The sequence below is a fragment of the Myotis daubentonii genome, chromosome 17 (assembly GCF_963259705.1).
Source record: "Myotis daubentonii chromosome 17, mMyoDau2.1, whole genome shotgun sequence".
NCBI lineage: Eukaryota > Metazoa > Chordata > Mammalia > Chiroptera > Vespertilionidae > Myotis > Myotis daubentonii.
The window spans coordinates 40,201,720-40,227,532 of NC_081856.1; the positions used below are offsets into that span (position 1 = coordinate 40,201,720).

At 33.9% G+C, this 25,813-nt stretch overlaps 1 protein-coding gene across 50 annotated transcripts in view; it reads right to left on the reverse strand.

The window, feature by feature from the left end:
- RIMS2 (regulating synaptic membrane exocytosis 2) overlaps window positions 1-25,813 on the reverse strand; it is a 341,566-nt gene that overhangs the window by 92,600 nt on the left and 223,153 nt on the right. For 22 of the 50 annotated variants that reach the window (XM_059671970.1, XM_059671942.1, XM_059671945.1 and 19 more), the window contains 2 exons: window positions 24,222-24,254; window positions 9,237-9,337 (listed from right to left, as the gene is read on the reverse strand). The exons of 16 other annotated variants lie outside the window; for them this stretch is intronic. In XM_059671970.1, the coding sequence (XP_059527953.1) occupies window positions 9,237-9,337; window positions 24,222-24,254 (134 nt within the window). Of the gene's footprint in view, window positions 1-9,236; window positions 9,338-24,221; window positions 24,264-25,813 lie in introns of all 50 variants that reach the window. 12 more of the 50 variants (XM_059671956.1, XM_059671955.1, XM_059671946.1 and 9 more) reach the window with 3 other exon arrangements.

Here is a 25,813-nt window from a genome sequence, read left to right on the forward strand (position 1 = left end):
TGCAGAGCTCACGCGTTTGCCTTTATCAAGTGCATTTGTCACCTTCCTCCTCAGAATCCATAACTTCTCACCCACTCATTTCTACCATTTACTGCAACTGTTCTCAAAAACAAACAAAAACCACCAATAATATCCTAATTTACCAGCCAGCAGTGTTTTCAGTTTTCTTCTTTCCTGATTTTGCTATTACATCTAATTTTGTTGAAGTCCTCTCTCTTCCTGAAACTTCTTCATAATGCCTTCTCAGATTATGTCATTCATAGCTCCTCCTGTCTCCCCACCTATCCTTTTTAATCTCCATTGCTGTCTGCTTTTCTCTAACTTGATTTTAAATTATATTTTCCAATAATTTCAATCTTTAGCCCTCTTTTCTTTTCACTATACATACATATTGGTTGTCTAACAACAACAAAACAAAACTTCATTTTCCAGAATCCCTTGTAACCAGGGTGATCATCCTTGAGTCTGGCCTCTGAGATACGAGCAGGCATGGGGTTTTGGGAGTACAGTGACCTGACTCATCTGGTATGGCCATTTGCCTTTCCCTCTTGACTTTTCTTTGGAATTGGAGCAGGAACAGGGAGCTGGAAGACAAGCTCTAAAAACAGGGAATAGTACCAGCTAGGGCTACTGATTAGATTCCTTGTTTGTGAAAAAAAAAATTCTGTATTTATTTAGACAGTTTTGTCAGATTTTTTGTTATGAATATCTGAATGCAAACCTGAATGTAGGCCACTCATTCTGTTCTGTGTCAGAAAAACACGTTCTGCCCTCATGGTATAAAGGGATATTCTTTAACCAGCAATATCGATGAAAACCATAATATAGCCATCTGATTTTAATGATAAGAAGCAGTATATCATGACGACCATGGACTATGAAGCTGGAGGATATAAATGTGTAACTATACTCTCCCACATGTCATCTTGGGCAAGTCTCTTCTCTGCGCCCATTGTAAGCTGTTTAAAGAATATTTGTCATGATAATAATTAGGCATAGTCCATGAAGAAACAAAAGAAGTTCTACATTGTGATCTCAATTTTCATCATCATTCAGCTACAATCTCAAACATTTTATCTTGACTTAAAAAAAGCTATGAAACTTTTTAAGTGCCTAATTCCATATCCCACTTAAAAATAAGTCATTGTTCTTTGACATTAGAGTGGCTGATTGACTTACAGTAGGATAACAGCAAGCTTAACTTGGAAATTCATGGTTTTTTATTCTGAAAGCTGTTAACCTGGGTTACTTTTTATAATTATGTTTATACTTGGCATCAAGAAAAGTTAAACCAAGGAATGTAATAATTGATGACCATAACACTAATAATTATTAAAAATTGAATAATGTTTGTAGTTTACACACAGCTTTCAAATATTTCCTATATCATTTTTTCCAACATCCAAGACAGCTGTTATTTTTAAATTTACAGATAATATGTATTACCACTTAGACATTTATTAATGTAGATGTAGCCACATAACATAATCTTTTTCAACAGCTTTAAATTTTTTTTTTAATTTTTGTAGTTTATTTTCAGTGTTATTTTGTATTGGTTTCAGGTGTTAGATTCATTTTTACATCCTTTATTATTCCTGAAATTTCTGCTTCAATCAAGAAGTGTTCTCAAAGTTTGTTCTTCCCAGGGTCTTGAATGTATTAATAACAGTATCTAATTCTGATATAGATAACATTTCATTTATATTCAAGCCCAGAGAGAATAGAACCGACCGTCTGCTGCCAGTCCAAACCAATGAGCCCTTCTTTTCTCCAGAAGAGAGAAGAGTCACTGTTAAGACACTTACACCATTATTATGACTAGAAGATTCTCTAAACCTGCAGATTAGAAACCTGCAGAAACCTATCCAGAATTAAGAAATATCACAAGGAAATACTTCTTAGCCATAAGAATTCCTGATATTTAGTCTTTCTTAAGTATCTTCCAATATTATATGGCTCATCACATGATGTTTGTTTATTTTTTAGAGAATATTTATAACTTTTATTAGGATGTAGGTAGAGATATTACAGATACTAAGTGGCAAGCTAGCATTCCAAAAGTGGAGCAAGGTCCTGGGAATCTGAAGCAGGTCGAACACAACAGAAATTAATGGGTTGGGAATATTAAGTAGGGCTCCCATTAAATATTAATACTTTAGAAAATAACAGAGGAACTCAAAGTACTTGTGTATAAGAGAATCAGGACTAAATAATAGCCTGAGTAACCACAGAGTGTTAATAAACTTGAAAGGGCCTGAGAATTACAATGACCCATTAAACTTAGGCTAGGGCAGAAATAATTACATTCTGTTGAAAATCTGGAAGAGGCCCACTACTCTCATTCCTTATGTGAGAAGACAGAGCAGCTTCAGCGGGGCTTGCATTAAGAGCATTTGGGATGGAACCAATACTCAAACCATGGCAAGGAATAACAGTTACGTGCTGCCTGGACTAGAGCAATAGCCTAGGCATGGAACTCCTTGTCTTTAATCTCCTTTTCAAATGCATCTTAAATGTACCATTAAAGTTATAAATGCTCAAATTTGTTCATTTGAGTGACTCCTTTAAAATCCATGAGTGTAAAATGAATATTCTACATTTTTAACCGAGTGATTAGAGCCCTCCACAATCTTGTCCCAGCCAACATTTCCAATGTTATCTCCGAATATGTATCCCAGTTTGCTCTATATTTCTATTCAAAGGAAGCACCAGCTAGCTGCTCCTTAAGCATGGCTTGCGCTCATCATATACTTCTATAATTTTGCTAAAGATCTCCCCACTGCTTGATATGTCCCTCACCTCACGTATTATTCTGCAATGTGTTGGTGTTGGAGGAAAATGCTTATCTGTTGGAAACAATTTAATGATTTTTCTTTTCCCATCATCATCATCATCATCATCACCACCACCATCATATGACAGCTAACATTTAATTATTCCTTATTATATTCCAAGCTTTGATTAAGAGTTATACGTATATATAAATGGATTTAACCCTGAAAACAATCCTATGAGGTGGGTACTAGGTTCACCATGTCCAATAGAATAAGAAATCTAGGCACAATGATGTTAATTAACTTGCCCAAGGTCATATAAATAGTCACAGAGGTAAGATTTGAACTCTGGCAGTTGGTTCCGGAGTCCACACTTCTAAGACTACTCTGTAGTCTATATTTAATCATAATCACTGAACATAAGCTTAAGAGTAATGAACAAAACTGCCTCTATATCTCTATTACTGTCGCGTAGATTTCAGAAGCTGTGCTGTGAATGTGGTTGCTGCCATGGTTACAGTAATGCCCACCAATAGCAAGAAGTTAAACTTGCAACAGCTATTCCTCCCTTGATATATTGATCATCCCTTCCTTTAGTTATCTCAAAGATAAATCAAGAAATTATATAAATCCATATGGAAAATTTTTAGTTACTTTTTAATTCTAGTTTTGTGAATTTAATGAATGAGAAATCTACTTTCACAAACATGAATAAGAAAAAACCCTCAGAAGAGAGAAAATAGGATATAAAGTCTTTTAAAATATGACCTTATCTAGTTTTTCATTCAATCCATGACTCCCTTTTAATTAGCACTTGTCGATTTTGTAGGTGAGACTAAAGGTTTTAAAATCAGCTCATGATAAAGATTAGCCCTAATATCTCTTGCGCTTCTAGGACCATATTGTAATTCTTAATAGTTTAATTATCTAGATTTTAAAATCTAGTTTTATTTCTCTTCATAAATACACTTGGTAAAGGAACAACCTTGGAATGATGTAAAAAAGTACATAGCAGGCGACTAATTAAAGGTGTGGAGGCTGGGTTCTCTTGAGATTTTGCTACAGAACATGAAGCTATCTGACTGCAGGGTTGTGCAGAAATAAACACAACAGCAGAAAAATTTCACTAAGTAGAATTGAAGCTTAGACATCCCGGTGCAGCCACTAAGATTGATTGGTAAGGTTTTTTGACCTGGTTTGGGCTGAGAACTATGAGTAGGTGATCTTCATTCTGATTTAAAAAAACTGAAATCTTTCTGCTGGATACCTGGCTAGACTAAGTCCAGCAGGAATTTTTTTGAAAGTCTGAATCCTACCTCTGTTCATGAAACAGTAGACAATCTATTCCAAAAAAGGACGCTTCATTACTTCTAAGGGACATCTTAAGCTACTCCTGCAGGACCTGGGTTACGGAGCTCACTCCTATGAGAATTCTCCACTTCTCTTCATCAGATGGTTCGGTCTAACACTGGCACCATGGTGTCTGTTTTGTGTGAATATCAGGGTCTCTCGGCAGCTTGAGAACTGAGGCTTCAGATTTCTCTCCAGTGGCACTAGCCCAGCTCACCCAGAACGTTATTGGAAAGTGTCGTATGCTACCAGCAACTCAACTTTGCTGCTTAGGCAAATATTTTTTTTCTCTCTAACATTTTATTTCAATCACTGCTATAAAATTATAGCATATCTTTCATTTCTTCACTTTTATAAATGCCTGTATTTTCAATGTGTTTTTTTTTTAGTAATTTGTATAAAGCCATCCAATCTACATTTTAAAATTTGCTTTATATAAATTTAGTCTTTTGGTTTTTCAGATCGGTTTATGTCACCGCTAATAAGGAGTACTGCACTTCTTGTTAAATCCCCATACCCACATGTGTACCTGTTAACCACTTCACAAGGGCCAGGCATGTTTAATATCAACCGTGGTAACATAATTACTCAATTTCAGTAATTTAGTTTGTAATTTCTCATCGTATATTATGTTCCACTCTCCTTTTATATTTTTAAATCTCCATATCCCTCAAAGACTCACAAATTCTTTCCCCTAAATTTGATTTTTCCTTTTAGATCTACATTGCTTGAATCTTTTTGAGACTAAAGGAAACATTCAATAATAATTGAGTTACACTGAAATCCTTTTAATTAGTTCAATTATCTCTTTACCATTTCTTTTGACCTCATCATATTAATTTCTGGTGCCTATTTGATGTTATTATGAAAAATAATAACAACAAATATTAGCTACCCCATTTATTGAGCATTCTACTAAATGCTAAACCATTGATATACATAATCTCACTTCATCCTACTCACTGCCCTATGACACAGATCTCAAAGTCTTGTTTAATAAATTTTAAAAACCTATCCAAAGTCACCCAGGTGGAGTTTGCTCAACTCCAAGCTACACTTATGATCTGCTGGGACACTGTGATGATACTGGAGTCTGAAGTACGAACGTCATACCTATAAACAGCCACTCCTACTGAGCCCCAACCTGTCTCCTCTCCCCTCTCTGGTGTCCCTGCTGGCTGTGTTTTGAAAGTCAATGTAAAGCACTTAAAGTTGGCATTTAATGTGCATTCTCAGTGTTGAGAGGAGACGAAGCTCTAATAAAGGGGGCAGCTCAGTTAACAGTGGCTATCTACTTGCCCAAAACACTTCGTCTTTACCTGTTTAAACTTTTGGTATATTGCTATGGCCTACAATTCAATCATGTGAGTTTTATTTCTATTTCCAGGATGTGTGTGTTTAAAAATAAACATAAAACTATTTGTGTGTAGTTTTATGCATATTTTAATGTAAATTAGTTTGATTGTTATCCTTCTAACATGCCTCTGAAATTGGTAAATAGCCCTTAAAAGACAGAGAGCCTGGGTGAAAAGGTGACAGTGCCTAGGATGGGGTATGCACCTGGCCTTCCTTTTGCTACATCGTTGTCTGGTCCCACAGAGGTAACTCAATATATGAGATTATGGGCTGAATGAATTAGCATGGACTTATGGTCCACCTTGGAAAGTTCTAAGCAATTTAGGGCTATACTACTTAACTCTAGAGAGGTAAATAAGAACTCAGAAAGTAATAATCTAAGTACTATAATGGGGTTAGATATTTTTGTGATGATTCTGTGGGAATATTATTGCCATTTTATATAGGGCACGGGTTCTACAGAGAAATAGGCTTTGAGTTCCAAATAAATACTGTACCAATGAATTGTATAGCAGTCTATGTTGAAATGTTATGGACTACCCTTTTAAAAACAGGTTCTGAGATAATTTTAAAATATCAAATATGGCTAATGTAAAAAGTAAAAATCATATTTAAATAAAATGATCAAATTCCCCATATCAATTTGCAGATATACTATCCACATGGTTTGACTTTCAATTATTGCTAATTATATTAATTAACCATTATATAACTCCCAGAAGGGTAGTTGGTCTATGCTGAATTATAATTTGTTCTGTTAAATTTAATAGACAAATTCCATTTTTCTGAACCAATGAAGAGCAGAGAATGTTGGTTTTATAGAAAAAATAAAAGTTGATCTTTGAACATCTGCCAAGAGTAGAATAGATAAGGAGAATGCAATAGACATGCAAGGGTGCATTGGCTAAACAGTTAAATTCTGTTTTGGGGGGGGGGGGGAAACAAGAAATCATCCACTGATTAAATAGAAATCATATCTGCAAATGCCTTTTGCTGTTCTTATTAAATAAAGATGCTCTGCTTTTTATTTCCTAATATACTTAAAATATTCTTAGGATGAGAGTAACAATAGGCATTTCTCTAGAGATGCTTGCCTGGTGAGTTATTAAAGAGATTTTTAGAAAATTAGTAAGCGTTGCTTACAAACTATCAGTCAGAGCTTGCAAATTGCAGGGAGGCAATGCCATGTAAAATGTGGAGGGTGTAGTTCAAAAAGAAACTTGGCTAACACTTGATGACATCACATCAACGCTCCTTGACAGCTTCACTGGCATTTCGGGAACACAGCTCCGGGGTACAGCATGTGCTCCACATGTCGGAGACTTCGGATGCGATCTCAGATATCTCAAATTTGGAAGGCAGGTTAGCTACGAATAATACTTTCCATGACTTAGTGGCCATGTAATTTGGATAGATTACATAAACTTTCTATATCTTTGTTCCCTCATCTGTTAAATGATTTTTTTCAAGAATTAGATCTAATGTATTAAATGTACTTAGCTCAAAACAAGCTTTTAATTGGCACTTGTTATCAAAATAAGGAAGAAAAGAATGAAAATATAACGCTAAATATCCATAATTAAAAAGAAAAGAATGCTGTTGAGCATTAGAGTTTAATCGAAGGAACTGTTAGTAGGAAAATTAATAATAACCAAATCTATATGTGCTCTTAACTGATGAAGAACCATCTATAATTATAGAGAATTACATCCTGAAAGTCCTCAAGTGATGCTGATTCTCCAGGAAAACCACTTGAAACCACTGCCATAGAAGATGTTTAGGGAATTATATTGCTTAGTATAATTAGTCCTTTGCCAAGACTTACACTTTTTCTAGCCTACAATAAATAGTGTCAAAGTTATGTAAGCTTGAAGCCTCAGACACTCATTTATTTATATACTGGAATGGAATCAAAACTTGTTTTTCTGAAAAATATTTTGAGTCATTCCTATAGTATTCTTTAGTCAATCCTCCTGTAAGAAATTCCTGTCATGTATCCACAGTAATTATCATTGCGATTGCTTTTAAGGGACTTGTTTTTATTGCATTTAACTATGTAAATCATACAACCAACCCAGTTTCTCTTTCTGCCTTTGCTGCTTGTTGGGAAGGCCATGGTCAAAGTAGAAGCTCCACACAGGGCAGGCATGTAAGATCTCACACTGCATTTTGCTCACAAACTTTACCTTGTTTTGTCTTGACTTCATTTTCTCCTGACACTCATTTCTTCATTGACAGTAGTATTGAAAGTATTAAATGTATTTTTAAAAATTACCTACATTCCTGAAGTATCATGGGGCATAAACAAGCAAATAAAATAAATTTGTGTTATCTGAAGACACGTTTACGAAAGTTTTAATATCCTATTTTATTAGGACTTCATGCCTTGGTCTTAGGATTATATGAAATGAATGAGAGATTAGAGCATAACAGAGGTCACATAAGATCAGGTCTATCTATATAGCCCAAGGCAGAAATATAAAAAAAATACCTGGGAAGGCATAGCTATCACTTCTGATATCAAGTTCAAAAGGTTAGGGATGTATCTGAAATATACCATTACAAAACTATTTTCTGTGAAATTCACCAAACCTATTTCAAGTTATTCATACTTTTATTTTAGAGAACAATTTCTAGAAGTTGAGAACCCAATGAGTAAAGGCAGGGCTATTTTTGTTTGTCTTAAGTTTACCTCTCCTGGCTTTAGGCTGTGCCATTTCCAGCACACCAGAATTTTGTGATGAACAATCTTATGTTCACTGTGTCAGTATTTGAGGAAGAGATTGTGGCTTGAAAGATGATGTTGATGTAAGAATCTCTGCCTCTTCTAGGTTATATAGTGGAGAATCTAGAAACTCCTTCTACTTATCACATATGCACATGTTTACTTAAGTCTTTACTTTACCAATGAATGGAGTATAATGGAGAGAAACTGAAGGTTTAAAAGGTAAATATAAAATATATGTAAGTATATAAAAATCCAAACTGCTTTTCTCTATCACACAAATAAATAAACCACAAATATGACATGATTGCAATGATTAAATTACCAAATCATAGAATACATATTAACTAAATGTTATGAGTAAGGTTTGTGATTTTCATTCCTTTATTAACTCTTAAATAGGTACGTTAGAACAAGTTTTTCCATGACTTTGGCCATTAATGATATCATGAACTTTAAAATATTTTGAAAATATAAAGGCAATGAAGAGCAAGAGCAATGAAATACTTTTTTCCTACCTTGGTAAACCTCATACCTCAACTTATTCCCAAAAAGTAGTTTAAAAAGACTATTGCTAAAAAACCTTTTGAACTCCTTACACCACCTCATGAGTATGTATTTTTTTCTAATACTTCATTTATAAACCAGATTCAGTTAAAATATTATAAAATCAAAAAAATCTATTTGTGTTTAGGAAAACAGTACGAAGATAATAGTTCTTAAACATTTTGAGGGTGTTAGAACCTTTATAGGTTTTATAAAATGAAAACGTCTAAAATAATTATTTTTCAGACCATCTATGAGTTTCATTCCTAATATCCTATATTATAAAATGATTTTTTTAATATAAGGCAAATTCTATACCTAAAAGTTGGTATACACATACATAATAAATTTCATCATTTAATAATATCATGGGGCTATTGAATTATATGTTCATGTCTGACTAATCTGCATTCAGCTGTTTAAAAGAATCTAATAGTTTCATATGATTGATTATTTTACAACTTTTAAAAAGAAAAATGTCTTGCCTTTGAATGGTAATCTTGCTCCAGTCTGGGATCTGATCCGGCTACCTGTTTGTATTTGTTAATTTTCATTTGGCGATTTCTCTCCTCTATATCCATAGCACCTATCGAGTAGAAAAAAACCCATAAAATTAATGTTCAGGTCTTATTTGTGAGCCCTAGTTACAGGAAGTATAAAAGAAGAATTGCTAGGCTGATATATTACTGTCATTCAAGGTAATATATACAAATTAAATTTATTATTTTTAGATATATTTAAAGTATGCAATTTTGCAAATAAAAGCATGATTATGAAATATATTAAATAATTTTAATCTGAAGAAAATGTAAATGAATTTAAACAAAAGACAAACAAATCTTCACTAGACAGAAAACACTTTCTGATACATGTAGGTCAAGGAATATATATTTGACAGCACATAACTTTGACAATTGTACTATTATAAAAACTTTAGATTATAATACATCAAGACTTGATTTATTTACTGGAGAAAAGTTGTAAGTTTAATTGGTTTCAAATACAATTTTACAATTGGGCTAATTTAACAAGATTAGCCCATGTATTAGAACAGGTTGCCCTAGCATACATGTGGATGCAGTTATCAATATATTTTGAACTTGAATTTTCAAGAACTGGGATCAAGAAAGAAGCACTTGGAATAATACTACTCAGAAGAAATCATGACAGTAAAGGCACAGAGTATTACTGAAGTCATTTCAGAAAAAGAAAAAAAGTGAGGAGGTGAGAGAGCGAGATGGTAAGCTTTTAAAATGAGATTAATGCCCTCTACAATAGGTAGACACATCAAGACACATCAGTCAGGGGGAGTCTTTAAAAACTTTTGTTAGGACAAGAACTAAGTTCTGTTAACAAATATAAAGAAAGTGCTTTAAAAGTATATTTGTGATTTTTATTAGACATTTTATAGGAAAACCAGAGGCCCAATGCACGAAAATTGTGCAAGGGGCTCAGCCCCTGCCATGGCGGCGGTGGCTGCCTTGGCCCCCCCACCACTACGATGGCCAAGGCCCCCGCCTGCCGCGGCTTTGTCCGGAAGGTCATCCGGAAGCACGTCCAGAAGGACGTCTGGTCTAATTAGCATATTACACTTTTATTATTAAAGATTCCATTTCTCAAGTAAAAAAACAAATAAAAACAAAATCTCAATCGTATACTACACATTTTCAAACTGGGAAAAATAATCATAGCTTAGTAGGCTGGTAACTATAATAAAATGTTGCCAAGTAAATGCACATGCACTGAGTGTAGGTAGGAATGTAAACACATTCATACATAGCCCTTGCTTAAGATCATAACTTTAAACTGCAATAAAGATATCTGGATAAAAATGTGCCTGTTTAAAGGTAGGCATTTTCATATTCATTCTTAAAAAATTTATCTATCTGATAGTTCTTGATAGTAACAAATTTTAAGCAGAAATCAATTAAATAATATAAAGAGGGGGGGAAAAGTTTCAAAGAGGACTAAGAAAATCTTAAATAAAGTAATGTATAAAGATTTTACATTATATGACCTTTAAGTATAACAGCAAATTTAAATCAACTATTCAATAGTGAGGCAATCAGTTCATTTTAAGAGATACATTTTAATAAAAATTTGATAACTGATTATGCTATGTGTCAAATTATAAAATAGGAATAAACATATCATGTTAACATCAACTGAATGACACATAACATCAATTGAGTGCCTCTATGACATGAATGTGAAATATAGTCAAGTATCATATCTATTAATTGATTAAAATACAAGTTTAGAACTGTTTGTACCTCAGGAGATATTCTCAAGATAGAAGATAAAACTTGTTTATTTTATCCAAGAGGAAGGGATGCCATCCAGGCATCGAAAAATATGTATACTGAAAAAATATTAACTACATTGAGAGTTTGGGAAGTTTTTTTTAGAATGTTTCATTTTGATATTATAGCTTGAAAACAGTATTTTAAATATGAATAGCACCAACTGACAAAAGTTTAAATACATTATATATATATATATATATACACACACACACACACACACACACACACATATATATATATATATATATACATATACACACATACATACAGATCCATACACACACACATACAAATATATGTCTTTTCTAGTATTTAGACTATCTTCTGAACATCAACCTCTGTTGAAGCTACATTAGATTCTGATTACTAGGTAGTATGGAGGAGCTAGCAAATGTTTTCTGTAAAGGGCCCAACAGTAAATATCCTAGGCTTTGCATCCTGTATGATTTCTGTCTCTAAGGCAGCTACAGACAATGCATATACAAAAGAATTCAGCTGTACTCTAATGAAACCTTATTTACAAACCAGGCAGCAGGCTGGATTTGATCTGTGGGCCACAGTTTGTGGGACCCCTGTGTTAAAGTATATTGGTTTAATATTGCTTAGTAATGGTTTAGGGATTTTGTAGAATCGGGGTTTTATGATGATCTTATCACTTACATTTAACAGATAACCGGGAGGTATAAGAGAGATACTAATCTGTAAATAGAGTTTGCATCTTAACCTCTCAAATGTGTTCTCAACTAAATTCCAATCTCAAACACATCTCTCAACTCTGGACTCAATCATCATCTATAGATGGTCCTAAATGGAAAAACACTGTTAGAGCCTTAACTGATGTAATATCAAGGGACCACCTTAGAGAATATATAGTCAGCAAACCTGGGTAAATATACATGTAACTTACAACTTAAAATTCTCCTATGATGCTAATCCTTAGGAGAGGAACCCACATGCCTGTTAGGCTCAGATGACGTTTTCCATTCCATCCCTTTTCTACCTGTCATCAACCTATTCTCATAAAGAAAACACTCCACAAACAATAATATCTTTGGAGAAGAATGCATCCTACTGATAACGAGATCCATCATAAAACATTCTGCACCAGCAAGTTCATTTTTCTTTGCTGGTCTTCTTTCCTAAGGAAAAATGACCTGGAAATAATATTTTCAGCAACATTATTTTGGTTTCAACCAAACTCAGTCTTCTTTTTTCTTTCCCTGAGGAATGAAAAAGCAATTTAGAGAAATCATTGCAAGAAAAAGAACTGTTCGTTCTCTGGCTGGGGGATGAAATACATAATTTCTAAACTTTCAGCTCCGATGTCCAATGCTGTACTTATAGAAAGGAAAAGAAGTGAAATTGTTGAAGAGCAGGTTTTTGTTCACTATCCTATCTTTCAGATTTACACTGCAAATGTGCATACAAAAGGTTCTAAAAATTCTACAATAAAGAATAATCATTTGATCACAGAATCTACTCCCTCACCTAGTATCTGTTAATATCTTGCTATAACAATGGCAAAAATACACTGTGGGGAATACTGGCTTACAAGTTTAGAGGGTAAATTTATCTAGGATTTTCTAAAATTCACATTCTTATATGTGTGAACACTACATTTATTACAAAAGACATATTAGTACTTTCATTTGATTCCTTAATTTCAGCATGCTAAAAATTAGTCATTATATTGTTCAGCATCAAATGTCAAAGCCTTTTCAAATTATAATAAAAGTGATTAAGAAGTTAATGGGACAATCACACTTCTTGGACAAAGCCATTTACAATAAAAGTTTGCATATATCTCTGTCTATTTGTTGAGGAAATAATCTATTTAAGTGTATTAAGTTATAATATTCAAACTGTTTGATTGGCTTTCCTAATAATGCTAATTTAAATTATAAAAGGCTTTGTTTTTTCCACTCTACATATTTTAAGGCAGGTAACAAAAAGAAAAATCAAATGTAGATATGCTGAAATTCATAGATCTCTCAAAATGTTCTTCTCAAGTTGGAAACACCAGTCCATTCTATGTCACACAATTTTAAAAATCCAATATTTTGTTGATTCTGATTTAATGTTTTCTCTAAAATCATATCACACATTTGATATCTATTTACTTTGGTATATATACGCCATTTAAGAGTTTTATTTGTTCTTAAGTCAATAAGCTTAAACCAATCAATGGTTATTTTAAAACTTTAAAAGAAGACTACTTAATGTGTCTAGAAAGTTAAAGTCATATGTATAATGTTGTTAAAACAATCAAGTTAAAATATTTAGTTCTGGGTGAATTTTGTATCTAGACATGCAGTAGAAAACGGGCAGATTAACAAGCAGCAAGCCAGTGGTTGTTCAGATTTCACTTCCAACGTGTGTGCCGCAAAGATCAGACACGTTCAGGGAGCTCTGCAGTACACTCCACACAGAATTAGTCTTGTTTGCTTTACCAACACACACATACAGCTTTTGTGTTACCAAAGCAGCTTCACGCCCCAAATTCTCTGAAGTGGGGACACCGATTTGGAAGTGATTTCACAATGAGGCTGGACAGTAGTGATCAGAAGATGACACTTGTCATCTTAAATGAAATGCTCAAATCGGGGGATCTCAAGAGAAAAATCTCTTAAACCTAATACCAACGCTCCAAGAAAGAACTCTAAAATTCAGAAAAATATGAGTGAACCTATAATCACAGGCATCATGGAAGTCTAAGCTTATGAATCTTACTGAAATCCAGAAACTACATCAGTTAGTACCCCCCATTTTCATAGCTAATTTAATAAGTTTTAAACATCCTCCCTTCTCCCCTACCCATCCTTTTCTATCTCTAGGTAAATACATAGTGTCAGCTTAAAGAAAAAGTTTTCCTTTAACTAAGATTAAAAAAATGTATCAGAGTTTCTGAGGAAAATAACCCTATCTGTAATTACTTTTTCTTTGTTGTTTTTTTTTGTCTTCACAAAACTAAGATGTGCCTCTAAACAATCTGAGATTAGAAAACAAATTTATGTTATTATATTTTACAATAATATATCAAGAACTTGTAAAATGATCAATAAATGTTAGCATTTTACAACTGGATTTATTATAAATTTTAACCTTTTAAAAGATACATGTTAAATTTGTTTTCCAATTAAATTTAAGAATTAAAAGCATTTGTGCAGTATTAAGTTTTAATTAATAATGAAGGATTTCCAAGAAAAACTTTTGTTGAACTATTCGAATTGATCACACTATAGTGTATCCTTAACAAATCTAATTGATTTGCATAAAATATATTTATAATAAATGTAATCTGAACATAAAACAAAATATTATCTGTAGCATTTTTCTGACTGAAACTACAAAAGTATACTACTTACATAGTAGAAGCATATTTTAAAAATTAGGTATTTCTTGCCAAACCATTGAGGAGGAAAAAAATTACATTTGATAACTATCCTATTGAATCTTTTTTTTCTATTTTACTTATTATTTTTCTTTATTGACTAAGGTATTACATATGTGCCCTTATCCCCCCCATCCTCCCCCTTTATGCCCTCACCCTCTTGGTGTCTGTGTCCATTGGTTAGGCTTATATGCATGCATACAAGTCCTTCGGTTGATCTCTCCCCTTTACCCCCACCCTCCCCTACCTTATTGAATCTTACTTTACAAACTTTTCTTCTAAGAAAATACAATGTGGAAAAGGCATAAAACAAAACAAGATTCCAGGCATAATAATGAGATTGACAGAAATAAGATATTCCAAATGAACAGTTAAAAGGACCAAATTCATGTAGTCACCATTTAGGTGAGTGCCAAGTTAAATGCAATGAAGAAAAATATAAAATCAGTGTATGCTGCTATTGGCTCATTTAGAGGTGACAGTTACACAGGAGGACACATGGCTATTTATGTTTATTTTCTAGATTCCGTAGCGTAGACTATAAAAACAACTTACTGATGTTTTTCCATAGTCACAGGAATAAGAATAGAAATTGCTGAAATGACTCACTAAATAGGTATGAATCTAATATTTTGTCAAGTTATAATCTTATTTTCAAAGGCAGTGCAATTCAGAAAGAAAATATTGTCCTTGATTTTACTGAATATCATATTTTTTCAATATCTAATAACTATAAAAAATTATTTTTCAGATTGACAGCCATATATTAGCTTTTGACATGTTTTCCCATGTACCTGATGTACAATGCTAAAAAGTAAATTACTGCAAAATACAATATATTTGGTACTGTGTATCAAGAGACTTTTACAGTGGTCATATTTTTTAACCTGAAATTCTACTCCCAAGGATCTTTCCTAAATAAATAAATCAGTGTGCAAAGATGTACATACCAGTACATTCATTGTACCACTGCCTGATAATAATGAAGGCTTGGGAAAAGGAACTCTAAATGTCTAATAACAGGGAATTAGTTAATTGTACTGATGGTATATCTACAGAATATTATGCAACCATGAAAAATGATGTGTGTAGTGTGCATGTACATTCACATATGAAAATTACAAAAAATAAAGACACTGCAAATAAATTTTAAAACAGATTAAATGACAGATATAGTACTATCGTTTATAAACCATACTTTAAAAAAACTATTCATAAAATATATATGTACATAACCTATGCAAAGACAAAGAGATAGAATGGAAAAGATTTAAGGCTTATACATCAGAGTGTTAGCATTTATCACCAGTTACTGGAAGTAACTATAAACACAATTGTTTTTTTATTTGGGTTAAGATAGAGCTTATGAAACATCCACAATGATTATACCTTATTCAACTAAAAAATGTTATTTTAAAAAAATCACAAAATGTAATGATTATGTGAAATATGACAAATTATCCAGTTTGAAAACCTTATATTTTTGTTATAATAAAACATGTTTTGAAAATAAATGTTAAATAATTTAAAAAATGCAAATGTGCAATCATTTATTACTTAATTTACCTTAAGTACAAAAAGTGACCTGGCATGTTATAAGATTTTCCATATTAGTCTTTTCAGATGTGGAACTTAAGAAACTACACAAGAAACTACTTTAAGATTATTTCTTCACAATCACTTGCCTATAATGAATTTTCTGATATTTTACACTAAACTTTATTATATACTAGAACTTAATAAAAAGTACATGTTGTTAGCTAAATTATTTGTTAAAAACAGACGTAATACAGAGAATAACAGATATTGGAACAAGTTAAATTGAGAAGTATGGAAATAACTTTGTGAAAAATGATAAATTATGTGCCAAATTATATCCATACTAGTACCGGAGCAAACAGAAGCATTTGCTTTTAAAGTGTAAACAACCTTGCCCTGGCCGGTTTGCTCAGTGGATAGAGCGTTGGCCTGTAGACCAAAGGATCCTGGGTTCAAGGGCAAGTACCTTGACTGCAGGCTCCTCCCTGGCCTGGGCCCTGGTCATGGCTTGTGCAGGAGGCAACCAATCAATGCGCTTCTCTCACATCGGTGTTTCTCTCTGACTTTCCCTCCCTCTTCCACTTTCTCTAAAAATCAATGGGAAAATATCCTGGGGTGAGGATTAACAAAATAAATAAATAATAAAGTGTGAACAACCCTAACTGTGTAATTAAGATACACCAATTTTGAGGGATACTTATTTCCAAATTGATTAATTCTGAGGAATTTTCAACAGTGGTCATTAGAAACGGACATACTTGGAACGAGAGAAAATAGATTTGATTTTCTTTGTAAGGTGTTTGCTTATAAAATTATCTTTCTCCGCTCTCAGGAATGCAGGAAAACTGAACTTCATATGTGCATAAGTGAGACATGAAGTTAAATGCAACACAAAAAGCTCTAGAACCTTACAAAACTGTTCCACTACCTTGAGGCTCATAGTTATGAGCTATAGTCTTTTGAATGATGTTCTCAACCTTAACAATCTATTTTAGATATTTAGGCTACCTGTTATTCTTGATAGCTGTCTGCTGTTTCTCTAACTCCCTGCCATATTCTTTTAATAATACTTCAAAAGAGATGTTACAAATTTCATAGACTACTTTCACTAGAGTACAAATAAACATATTCAAACTATGTTAGGGCATATATTTAGTAGTACGTGGGTAATCTATAAAAACAACTCCTTTTCAATAATTTTTCAAGCCAGATTTATAAAGGCATAATTAACATAAATCAAAATTCACAGTACTTGGGTGCGAAGTTCTATGACATCTGGCAAATGTACATAGTCCTGCAACCTCACCACAATCAAGACACAGAGTATGAGTCGCCCTAAAGTGTTCCTCGTGCTGCTCAGCTGGCTGTCCTCCCCTGCCTGCCAGCCCACATACCCACTGATCACCAGATTCTGCTAGCTTCTCCTTTTTCTTCAATCATGTCTTTGGACTAGAATTTTATTGAGGGAGGCATAGAAAATGAAATGTAACAAAGCTATAAAAAGTACAGTTAAAACCTTGTGTTCTAGAATTTAATATTAGATGTTCCTGCACAATTAAGTTCTTACAAATAATACTCTGTCCATGCCAGGAATTGTGCTGAGAGCTATACATGTGTTGTGATGATGTCACTTAATCAGCAAAACTGTATGTGATGGGACTTATTTTCTCAATTACTACTGATTAGAAAGTTTATTTAAAGTCATAAAATAAATGGCTGAGATTGTCTGTCCTCTAAAACTTAGCATCTGAAATATTTATACATGAAATATCTCTCTCTGTCTCTCACAGACACAGACATACACACATACCACACACAGACCAACACCACCACCACCACCACACTACATTCTCATTGAAATCCTTTTCCAGTGTCCTCCCTTTTAACATTTCCTTCTTTTTCTTTTTGAGTTACATCTCCTCTTTGGCCAATTGTGTGTGTGTGTGTGTGTGTGTGTGTGTGTGTGTGTGTGTAATGCTTCAACTTATTTCCCTATGAGCCTAAACTTAGACTATATTAGGGCTGTTTTTAATCTTTAATACTCTTTTCAGAGATTCCCTCTGATTCTCATTCCTTTACTCTGAATTGGCCTATCGAGCTCCTTCACATTCTGCTTGTCACCTATAACTGTATTTTCCCCATAAGTTATGCCACATAATTAATTAATCCAATTACTTTTACTTATTGTTTTGCTTTTTCATTAAACTGTGCCTTTTACACAATTAATTCCACTCCTCATCCTTACTCTCACATCCTGCATAACATCCCCTCAAGCCTTCATACAGACTGATAAAAAGAAACATCCTTCTCTTTAGTTAAATTACAACCTAATTTAAATTCTCTTGAAAATCATCCCTAAAGTAGCATTATTCATGCTAACTTACCCTCTTTCACATGAAACTAATTTATCTTTAATTACAACCTGTTTATATAGTTTTCTTTCTTTCCTTCTTTTTGTTAATCCTCACCGAAGATATTTTTCTTTTTTTCAAAATATATTTTATTGATTTTCTACAGAGAGGAAGGGAGAGGGATAGAGAGTTAGAAACATCAATGACAGAGAAACATTGATCTGCTGCCTCCTGCACCCTCCCTATTGGGTATGTGCCCACAACCAAGGTACATGCCCTTGACCGGAATTGAACCTGGGACCCTTGAGTCCGCAGGCCAACGCTCTATCCACTGGGCCAAACCAGTTAGGGCTGAAGATATTTTTCCCATTGATTTTTAGAGAGAGTGGAAGGGAGGGAGGGAGCAGGAGAGAGAGAAAAACATCAATATAAGAGGCACATCGATTGCTTGCCTCCCACACACGTATCTGGGCCAGGGATTGAACCTGCAACCCAGGCAAGTGCCTTTGACCTGGAATCAAACCCCATGTGCCCCTTAGTGGGCAGGCGGGCACTCTAACTAATTAGCATACTGGCCAGGGCCACAATGTTTTCTTTATAGATACTTGATTACTCACCTGACTTTTAATATATGTACCCTTTCCTCAGAGTCAAAAGATTAAAAAAAAATCTTTTTATCATAACTTAACTAGCATCCAGAGCTATACTTTATTCATTCACCTCTCTACAAATCTTCCTTTAATTGATTTTAGAGAGAGGAATGGGGGATGAGGGAGGGAGAGAGAGAGTGAGAGAGAGTGAGAGAGAGAGAGAGAGAGAGAGAGACAGAGACAGAGACAGAGACATAATTCATTGCTTCACTTATTTATGCATTCATTGGTTGGTTCTCATATGTGCCCTGACAGGATTGAACCCACAGCCTTGGCATATGGGGATGACGCTCTAACCAACTGAGCCACGTGGCCAGGGCCACTACAAATCTTAACTATTTAAAACTCTTATCTGTCACCAATACTTTAATGCATTTTCAGAAAAATATTTATAGCCCAAATTATTCTCCTCTTCTGAACTTTAATGCCCTTGCTTTATCTTGTTTATTGATCTTTATGGATAATTTGCATAGCTGGTTTCTTCTTATTCTTTTGGTTTAATTAAAATATGACCTCTTTAGAAAAAACTTACTGATTACTCTATTTAAAAGAACTCCTTCCCTACCCAAGTCATAATAGGCTACATAAGGATTTTTTAAATTTTATTTATTGTTTAAAGTATTACAAATAGTAGTACATATGTCTCCTTTTCCCCCCCATTAACCTTCCCTCGGCTTCCCCTACCCCTCGGCACAAATATCACTTATAAATATCTACACTTACCTTGGCCCTGGCTGGTGTGACTCAACTGTTATAATATCGGTCTGTGTGCACCAAAGGGTCTAGGGTTCAATTCCCAGTCAAGGGCAGGTACCTGGGTTGCAGGTTCAACCCCCAGCCCCAGTCAGGGTACATGTGGGAAGCAACCAATCCATGTGTCTCTCTCACATCGATGCTTCTGTTTCCCTCTCTCTCTCCCCCTGTCCCTCCCTCCCTCCCTTCTTTCTCTCTAAAAATCAATGGGTGAAGATTAACAAAAAAAATAAAAATAAACCTGTCTTGTTTACTATTTACTTTCCTAATAATATACGTTTTTATGATGAGAAAGACCTTGACTGTCTTTGTCACTGTTACTTCCCCAGTGCCTAGAACAGGGGTCCTCAAACTTTTTAAACAGGGGGCCAGTTCACTGTCCCTCAGACCGTTGGAGGGACGGACTATAATTTAAAAAAAAAACTATGAACGAATTCCTATGCACACTGCACATATCTTATTTTGAAGTAAAAAAACAAAACGGGAACAAATACAATATTTGTATTTGCATGTGACCCGCGGGCCGGAGTTTGAGGACCCCTGGCCTAGAATAAAACCTGGCAGTAGATATTTGTTGAACAAATGAATTTTTAGAATGTGAAATACTGTCATGTCACTGGAATAAGAATTTCAGGAATAACCTTCCCTTTATATAAGCCAATCATGTATATAATAGTTTAGTATGCTATTATGATACCTAGAGAATGACTTGAGCCTAGTATAGCCGAATAGATTATTTGGGTATTTTATAAGGGTACTAGAGGCCCGATGCACAAAATTCGTGCAAGAGTAGGCCTTCCTTCCCCCGGCTGCCAGCACTGGCTTCCCTCTGGCCACCGGCAGGCACCCGGGACCTGGGCTTCCCTCCCAGCCCTGGTTTCGTCCGGAAGGTCTCCCAGAAGGACGTCTGGTCTAATTAGCATATTATGCTTTTATTATTATTGAATATTTAATAGTTTCTGCTTTAGATTTTTATTTCTATCTTAATCAAGACCCATTTTCATTATTTATACATTAAACCTGTAATTTATGTAATTCTGAGCAATATGTATGTTGTGTGTGTTAAAAATATCTTGAGAGGAGATCTGAAAGTTTGAATAATTTAAAAAATGTTAAAAAATATCATTTTGGCAACCTGCCATACACTTTTTAAAAAATTTCTCTAATCTTTAAAACAGCCCTTCAGTCCTACATGAGAAGGTAGCCCACACTTCGTTAGTTTTCCTTTCTAGGCATTTATTTGCTTACTCTCGAAATAGTTTTGTTTTTTTTTTTAAATCTTGGCAGGTCATTTGTTTTTATTCTTCTGTTGATTGAAAGTAAACACACACACACAAATGATCAATTCTCTTTTACCAATGAATACTTAAGATCACACAGGCCTTTGAGTCTCATACTTTATTGCTCACCAACATGTTTCTTTATAAGGCAATAGAGAATAAGGCATAACTTATTTGATTGTTCTTCAAAGGAAGCATAATATGTTTTTAAAAAGTATCTAGAATTAAGTAGTTTGCCTTATTTCTGGTGCCACAAATAAGTAACAAAACTGGTAGTAAGTATAGTCTAATGCTTAGTTCTACCATTAAAATTATTTTCTCTCTATTTTTAAACAAATAGAGATGGGTTAGATTATCTAAACCCTTTAGTAGTTCATTGTTTATAGATTATTGATATATTACATTTAAATTCAAAACCTGTGATTTTTCTAAAAACAACCATAAATCATAAGGAAAGAGCTACATAAGTATATCTGTCTGTTAAAATAAACTTTTGATATAACTGTTTTCGTAGTAATAAATTAAGAGCTACCATTTTTTCGATTATTTAGTGTGGACAAAACTCTGCAATAACTTCTTTATAGATATTATTTTCAATTTTTTCCAAATTACAAAAATATAGAATATTTGTAACTGTAAATCCTCAGATGAGGATTAACAAGAAAAATAAAAATAAAAGTATTTGTCACATGAAATTTCATAAGAGTAAGAAGAAAAAGTATAAACATTAATAAAGCTCACTAAACTTGATTATGATCTGCGAGGGCTACAATAAATGTTTTTTGGTGCTTCATAATGTGTGCTGAACTCCGTTCCTCAGTGACTATACTAGGATCCATTAACACAAATGAAGATCCTATGATTTTGGTGTAAAACATAAACATACGCTTCAATTTAATATGTCAGGGGAAAGATTACATTTCATTGGTCACAAACTCCAGTACATTTTTGAAAAGCCTTAACTTCCTGTAACTTTTATTGAACAAGTGAAATCCATTCTGAGTTGCTTGTTAGAAAATTTACTCCTTTTTCTTCTAAAATTAGTTCCTTTTTTTTCCTGAAGCTTTTCTTATTATCTTCTCTGTCATTCTTTCTTTACTTCTTATTTCCTTTGAAACAGAATGCACTTGTCTTCATTTATTTCTAGGCTTAGGAGAATGTGTGGAATCCTAAATTCCAGTTTAGTTAATACAGACCCAGTTCCAACCTAACAGTGTTAGAGGCCTACAACTAGAACTGAGAAAACTCACTCTTCAGTTTCCTCATGCCAGGAGAAAAGGCAGTGCCATAGAGCTGCAGCTACCACTGCAGTGGCTGCAGTTGTCAGACAATCATTTACTCTACAAAGTGTTCCCCCTGATATCTCCAGGGCCCACCTGGCTCCACACATAGTTGTTACAATACTAGAGGCCCGATGCCTGAAATTCATGCAAGGGCCTTGGCCCTCGCCCCCGCCCCCCCCGCCCCCCGCCACCTTGGCCAGGGGTCTCTACCACCTCTGCCTCAGCCCCTGCCCACTGCGGCTTTGTCCGGAAGGACGTCCGGTCTAATTAACATATTATGCTTTCATTATTATAGATTATTCACTATATTTCCTATGCTATCCTTCACATCCCCATGACTATTTTGTAGCTCCCAATCACAGTTTTTGTTTTTCCCCTAAAACTTATCTTCCCTCTCTCGATAACATGTACCACCATCTATCCAAACAGTCAGTCACCTGAGATTTTTATCTTATTCTTCCTTTCTTTGCATTGGTAATATCTAATCTATAACTAAGCCTTTAAATAACTTTTGATGTACCAATTGCTTCTATTGATACTTTAATTCAGCTCCTTATCATCTCTTAACTGACTGATGAATTATCCTCATAAATTATCTTTCTGCTTATAGTGCATAGGTGCATTTTTTAAAATATAGCTCCTAATCTTTCCAGAAAGAAACATCTGATCTTGTCCCTCCCATACTTTATGCTCCCATAACCTACATCATCTTCAGACCCCCTCCCTGCCTACTTTTCTGAACCTGTTTGAATTATTTTGCCTATATCATTTCTCCTCCCTGAAATGCTTTCTACACATAAGGCCAACACCTTTCTAGTTTTTTACATGCAACTCAAAGGTCATTTTTTCTATGAAGTCTTTCTTGAACTAATACCTACCCTTTTCGGGTGGAAGTGATCACACTTTGTGATTCCACTAATATATATAAAATGTTAAATATATAGATATATAATTTCTCATTACATCTGTAATATTATTGTGTTTACTTGATAGACCCACATTAGAAAAGCCCACGAGGATAGGGGCTGTATTGTGCCCTGTTATTTCCAGCACCTTGAACAGTACCACACAGCAGGTGCTTAAAAAATGAATGTTCAATGGCCTGGCTGGGTGTGGGTTGGTGGTTGAGATTTCCTGTCAAGGCACATACCCAGGTTGAGGACTCCATGCCCAGTAGGGGACACGCAGGAGACAACCGACTGATGTTTCTCATCAATGTTTCTATTTCTCTCTCTCTTCTTCCTCTCTCTGTAAAAATCAATTAAAACATTTTTTTTAAATGATTGAATGAATGTTCAAGTTTTACTGCAAGTGTTACTTCTTCCATGTAGCCTTTCTGGCCATCGAGTTAAAACAAATTTTATTTGACTTTATACCTTTGTTAGAGTCACCCACATTGGCACACAAACATAACATGGTACTCACATATTTTAACTTCTCAGTGATACTGATAGCTAAGGGCATATAGGTCTTTCCACAGTTTAGCACATTGCTGAACTCATGATAGAAATAAAATGCTTTTGTTATTATGTAAAAAAAAGTGGAGCACAAGTTTTAAGTCTAAAATAAGTTGAAGAGCAAATTATAATTAACTTATGTAATCTAACTGATCATATATATATATATATATATATATATATATATATATATATATATATATATATATATCTCCAGTTATGGGAGGAAATCTCTCTATATATAACACAAAAATTAATCATTTTATTTTCATCCATCTAACAGGAGCAGCTGTCGTTAAAAGTTGACTATACAACTACCTAAAATGAAAATACCTAAAAGAGTTTAACATTTTGTTATATTAGGGGAGAATGCAAAATTAAATTAAAAAAATAGTAAAACTTCCTAAGGTAAGTTAGCTAAATAAAAAAATAGCAGAGAAAAGCAGTAGAAGAGACAGACCTGAATGTCTTCTCCTGGTGGGGTCCACGTCTTCTGTGACCACATCGTGTAATGACAGACATAGACAAAGGAGATGGGTGTGAGTGGAGATACTCAAAGGGTAAAAGTGACACGCAAGGAAAGAGCCCAAATCATTTGGAGAAAGAATCCTGTGCATAATGGTAGGAAAGATATAATCAAACACATTCTATAAAAAAAGGGAAGAACTGATGATGAATTGGTTAAGCTACTATGGGTTAGTAGGATCAGAGAAATAAAGTTAGTGTAGAGAAAAAGCGGATTCAAAAGGTTGTAAATTATTTGTGGACAGCCAATCCTGATCACTGATGCTGAAGGAAGAGACCATGAATAAAAACCATGTTACAAGTGTGACCATATTGTTTAAGGCATTACTGAGTCCATTTAGGATCAGTGAAAATCCTTTTAGGATTTTTAATTATCATGTAAAAAATAAAATTTAATTGAAACATCTTCAAAGAGAGCAATAAAAATAGTTCCAACAGATTTTATGCTTTTTAAATTTCCCAAATAGATCAGTGCACGCATGAAAATAAAGTACAGTCATCAGGCCAACATTTACTAAATGACTTCAGTACAGCAAAATATCATAAAATATGATGGAGAGTAACAAATATAATAAAATTCATTATGAGAAGAGTAGCTGAAATATATGGCTTTATGTAAATATTAAAAATTCAAATTAACCTTCAATTTAGGCCAATTTTATTGGATTGGATTCCCTGATAATGCTTATTTATTAAGAAAGTTCTTATAGATAACCACATCGATCACTGATGTTTCTCTCTTCAAATCTGCCCATCCAAATCCAACATCTACTATAACAGATATGGCACACATTTTGGAAACAGTCTTTCCCCATTGGCTGTAGAGAAGTTCGAAAGACATTTTAAACAGTGATTGAAAGCAGGAAAGGTCTGCTAAATTCAGCATTCAAAAAAAAAATTCTTCCAAAGATATTAGTGAATTAGTGTTAGTATGATCGACACATGAACACAACATGACAAAACCGAAATCTCTTATTTCAATTATCTACTTAGCTTTAAATCAGGTACCACAAAATTCTTAAATAAAAACACCACATTCACTTCTGCAATAGTTGTATCATAGTTTATAGAAGACCATTTTGTATCAAACTGCACTTGGAATACTGGTATATTGGGATTATAACTCTTTAGAGCATTCCTTCCTATAACAAATTTCTCTCTTTTCCTGAATATTGAGAAAATGAAAACTTTCCACTAGGATAACATACATGACCAAAATGTTTTTCTTATGAAAAAAAGGAATCCTCGTATGAAATAGAGAGAACTGAAAAGGATAACACATTTTGAAACTTAATAATGTAATTTTGATTATTATACAAGTACATCTTTGACCTATTCATAATGAAACACTAAATCTCATCATAATTATAGTACAACCCAAACTTTGTTCATAGGATTGACCACTAGAACATTATTGTACTCATACATTAATATGATATATGCCATATTTTCCCATCCCCAATCCATCCATTTCTCAAAGAAAAGGTAGAAAAATCAGAGATATATTAATATCATAGGACAGCTGAA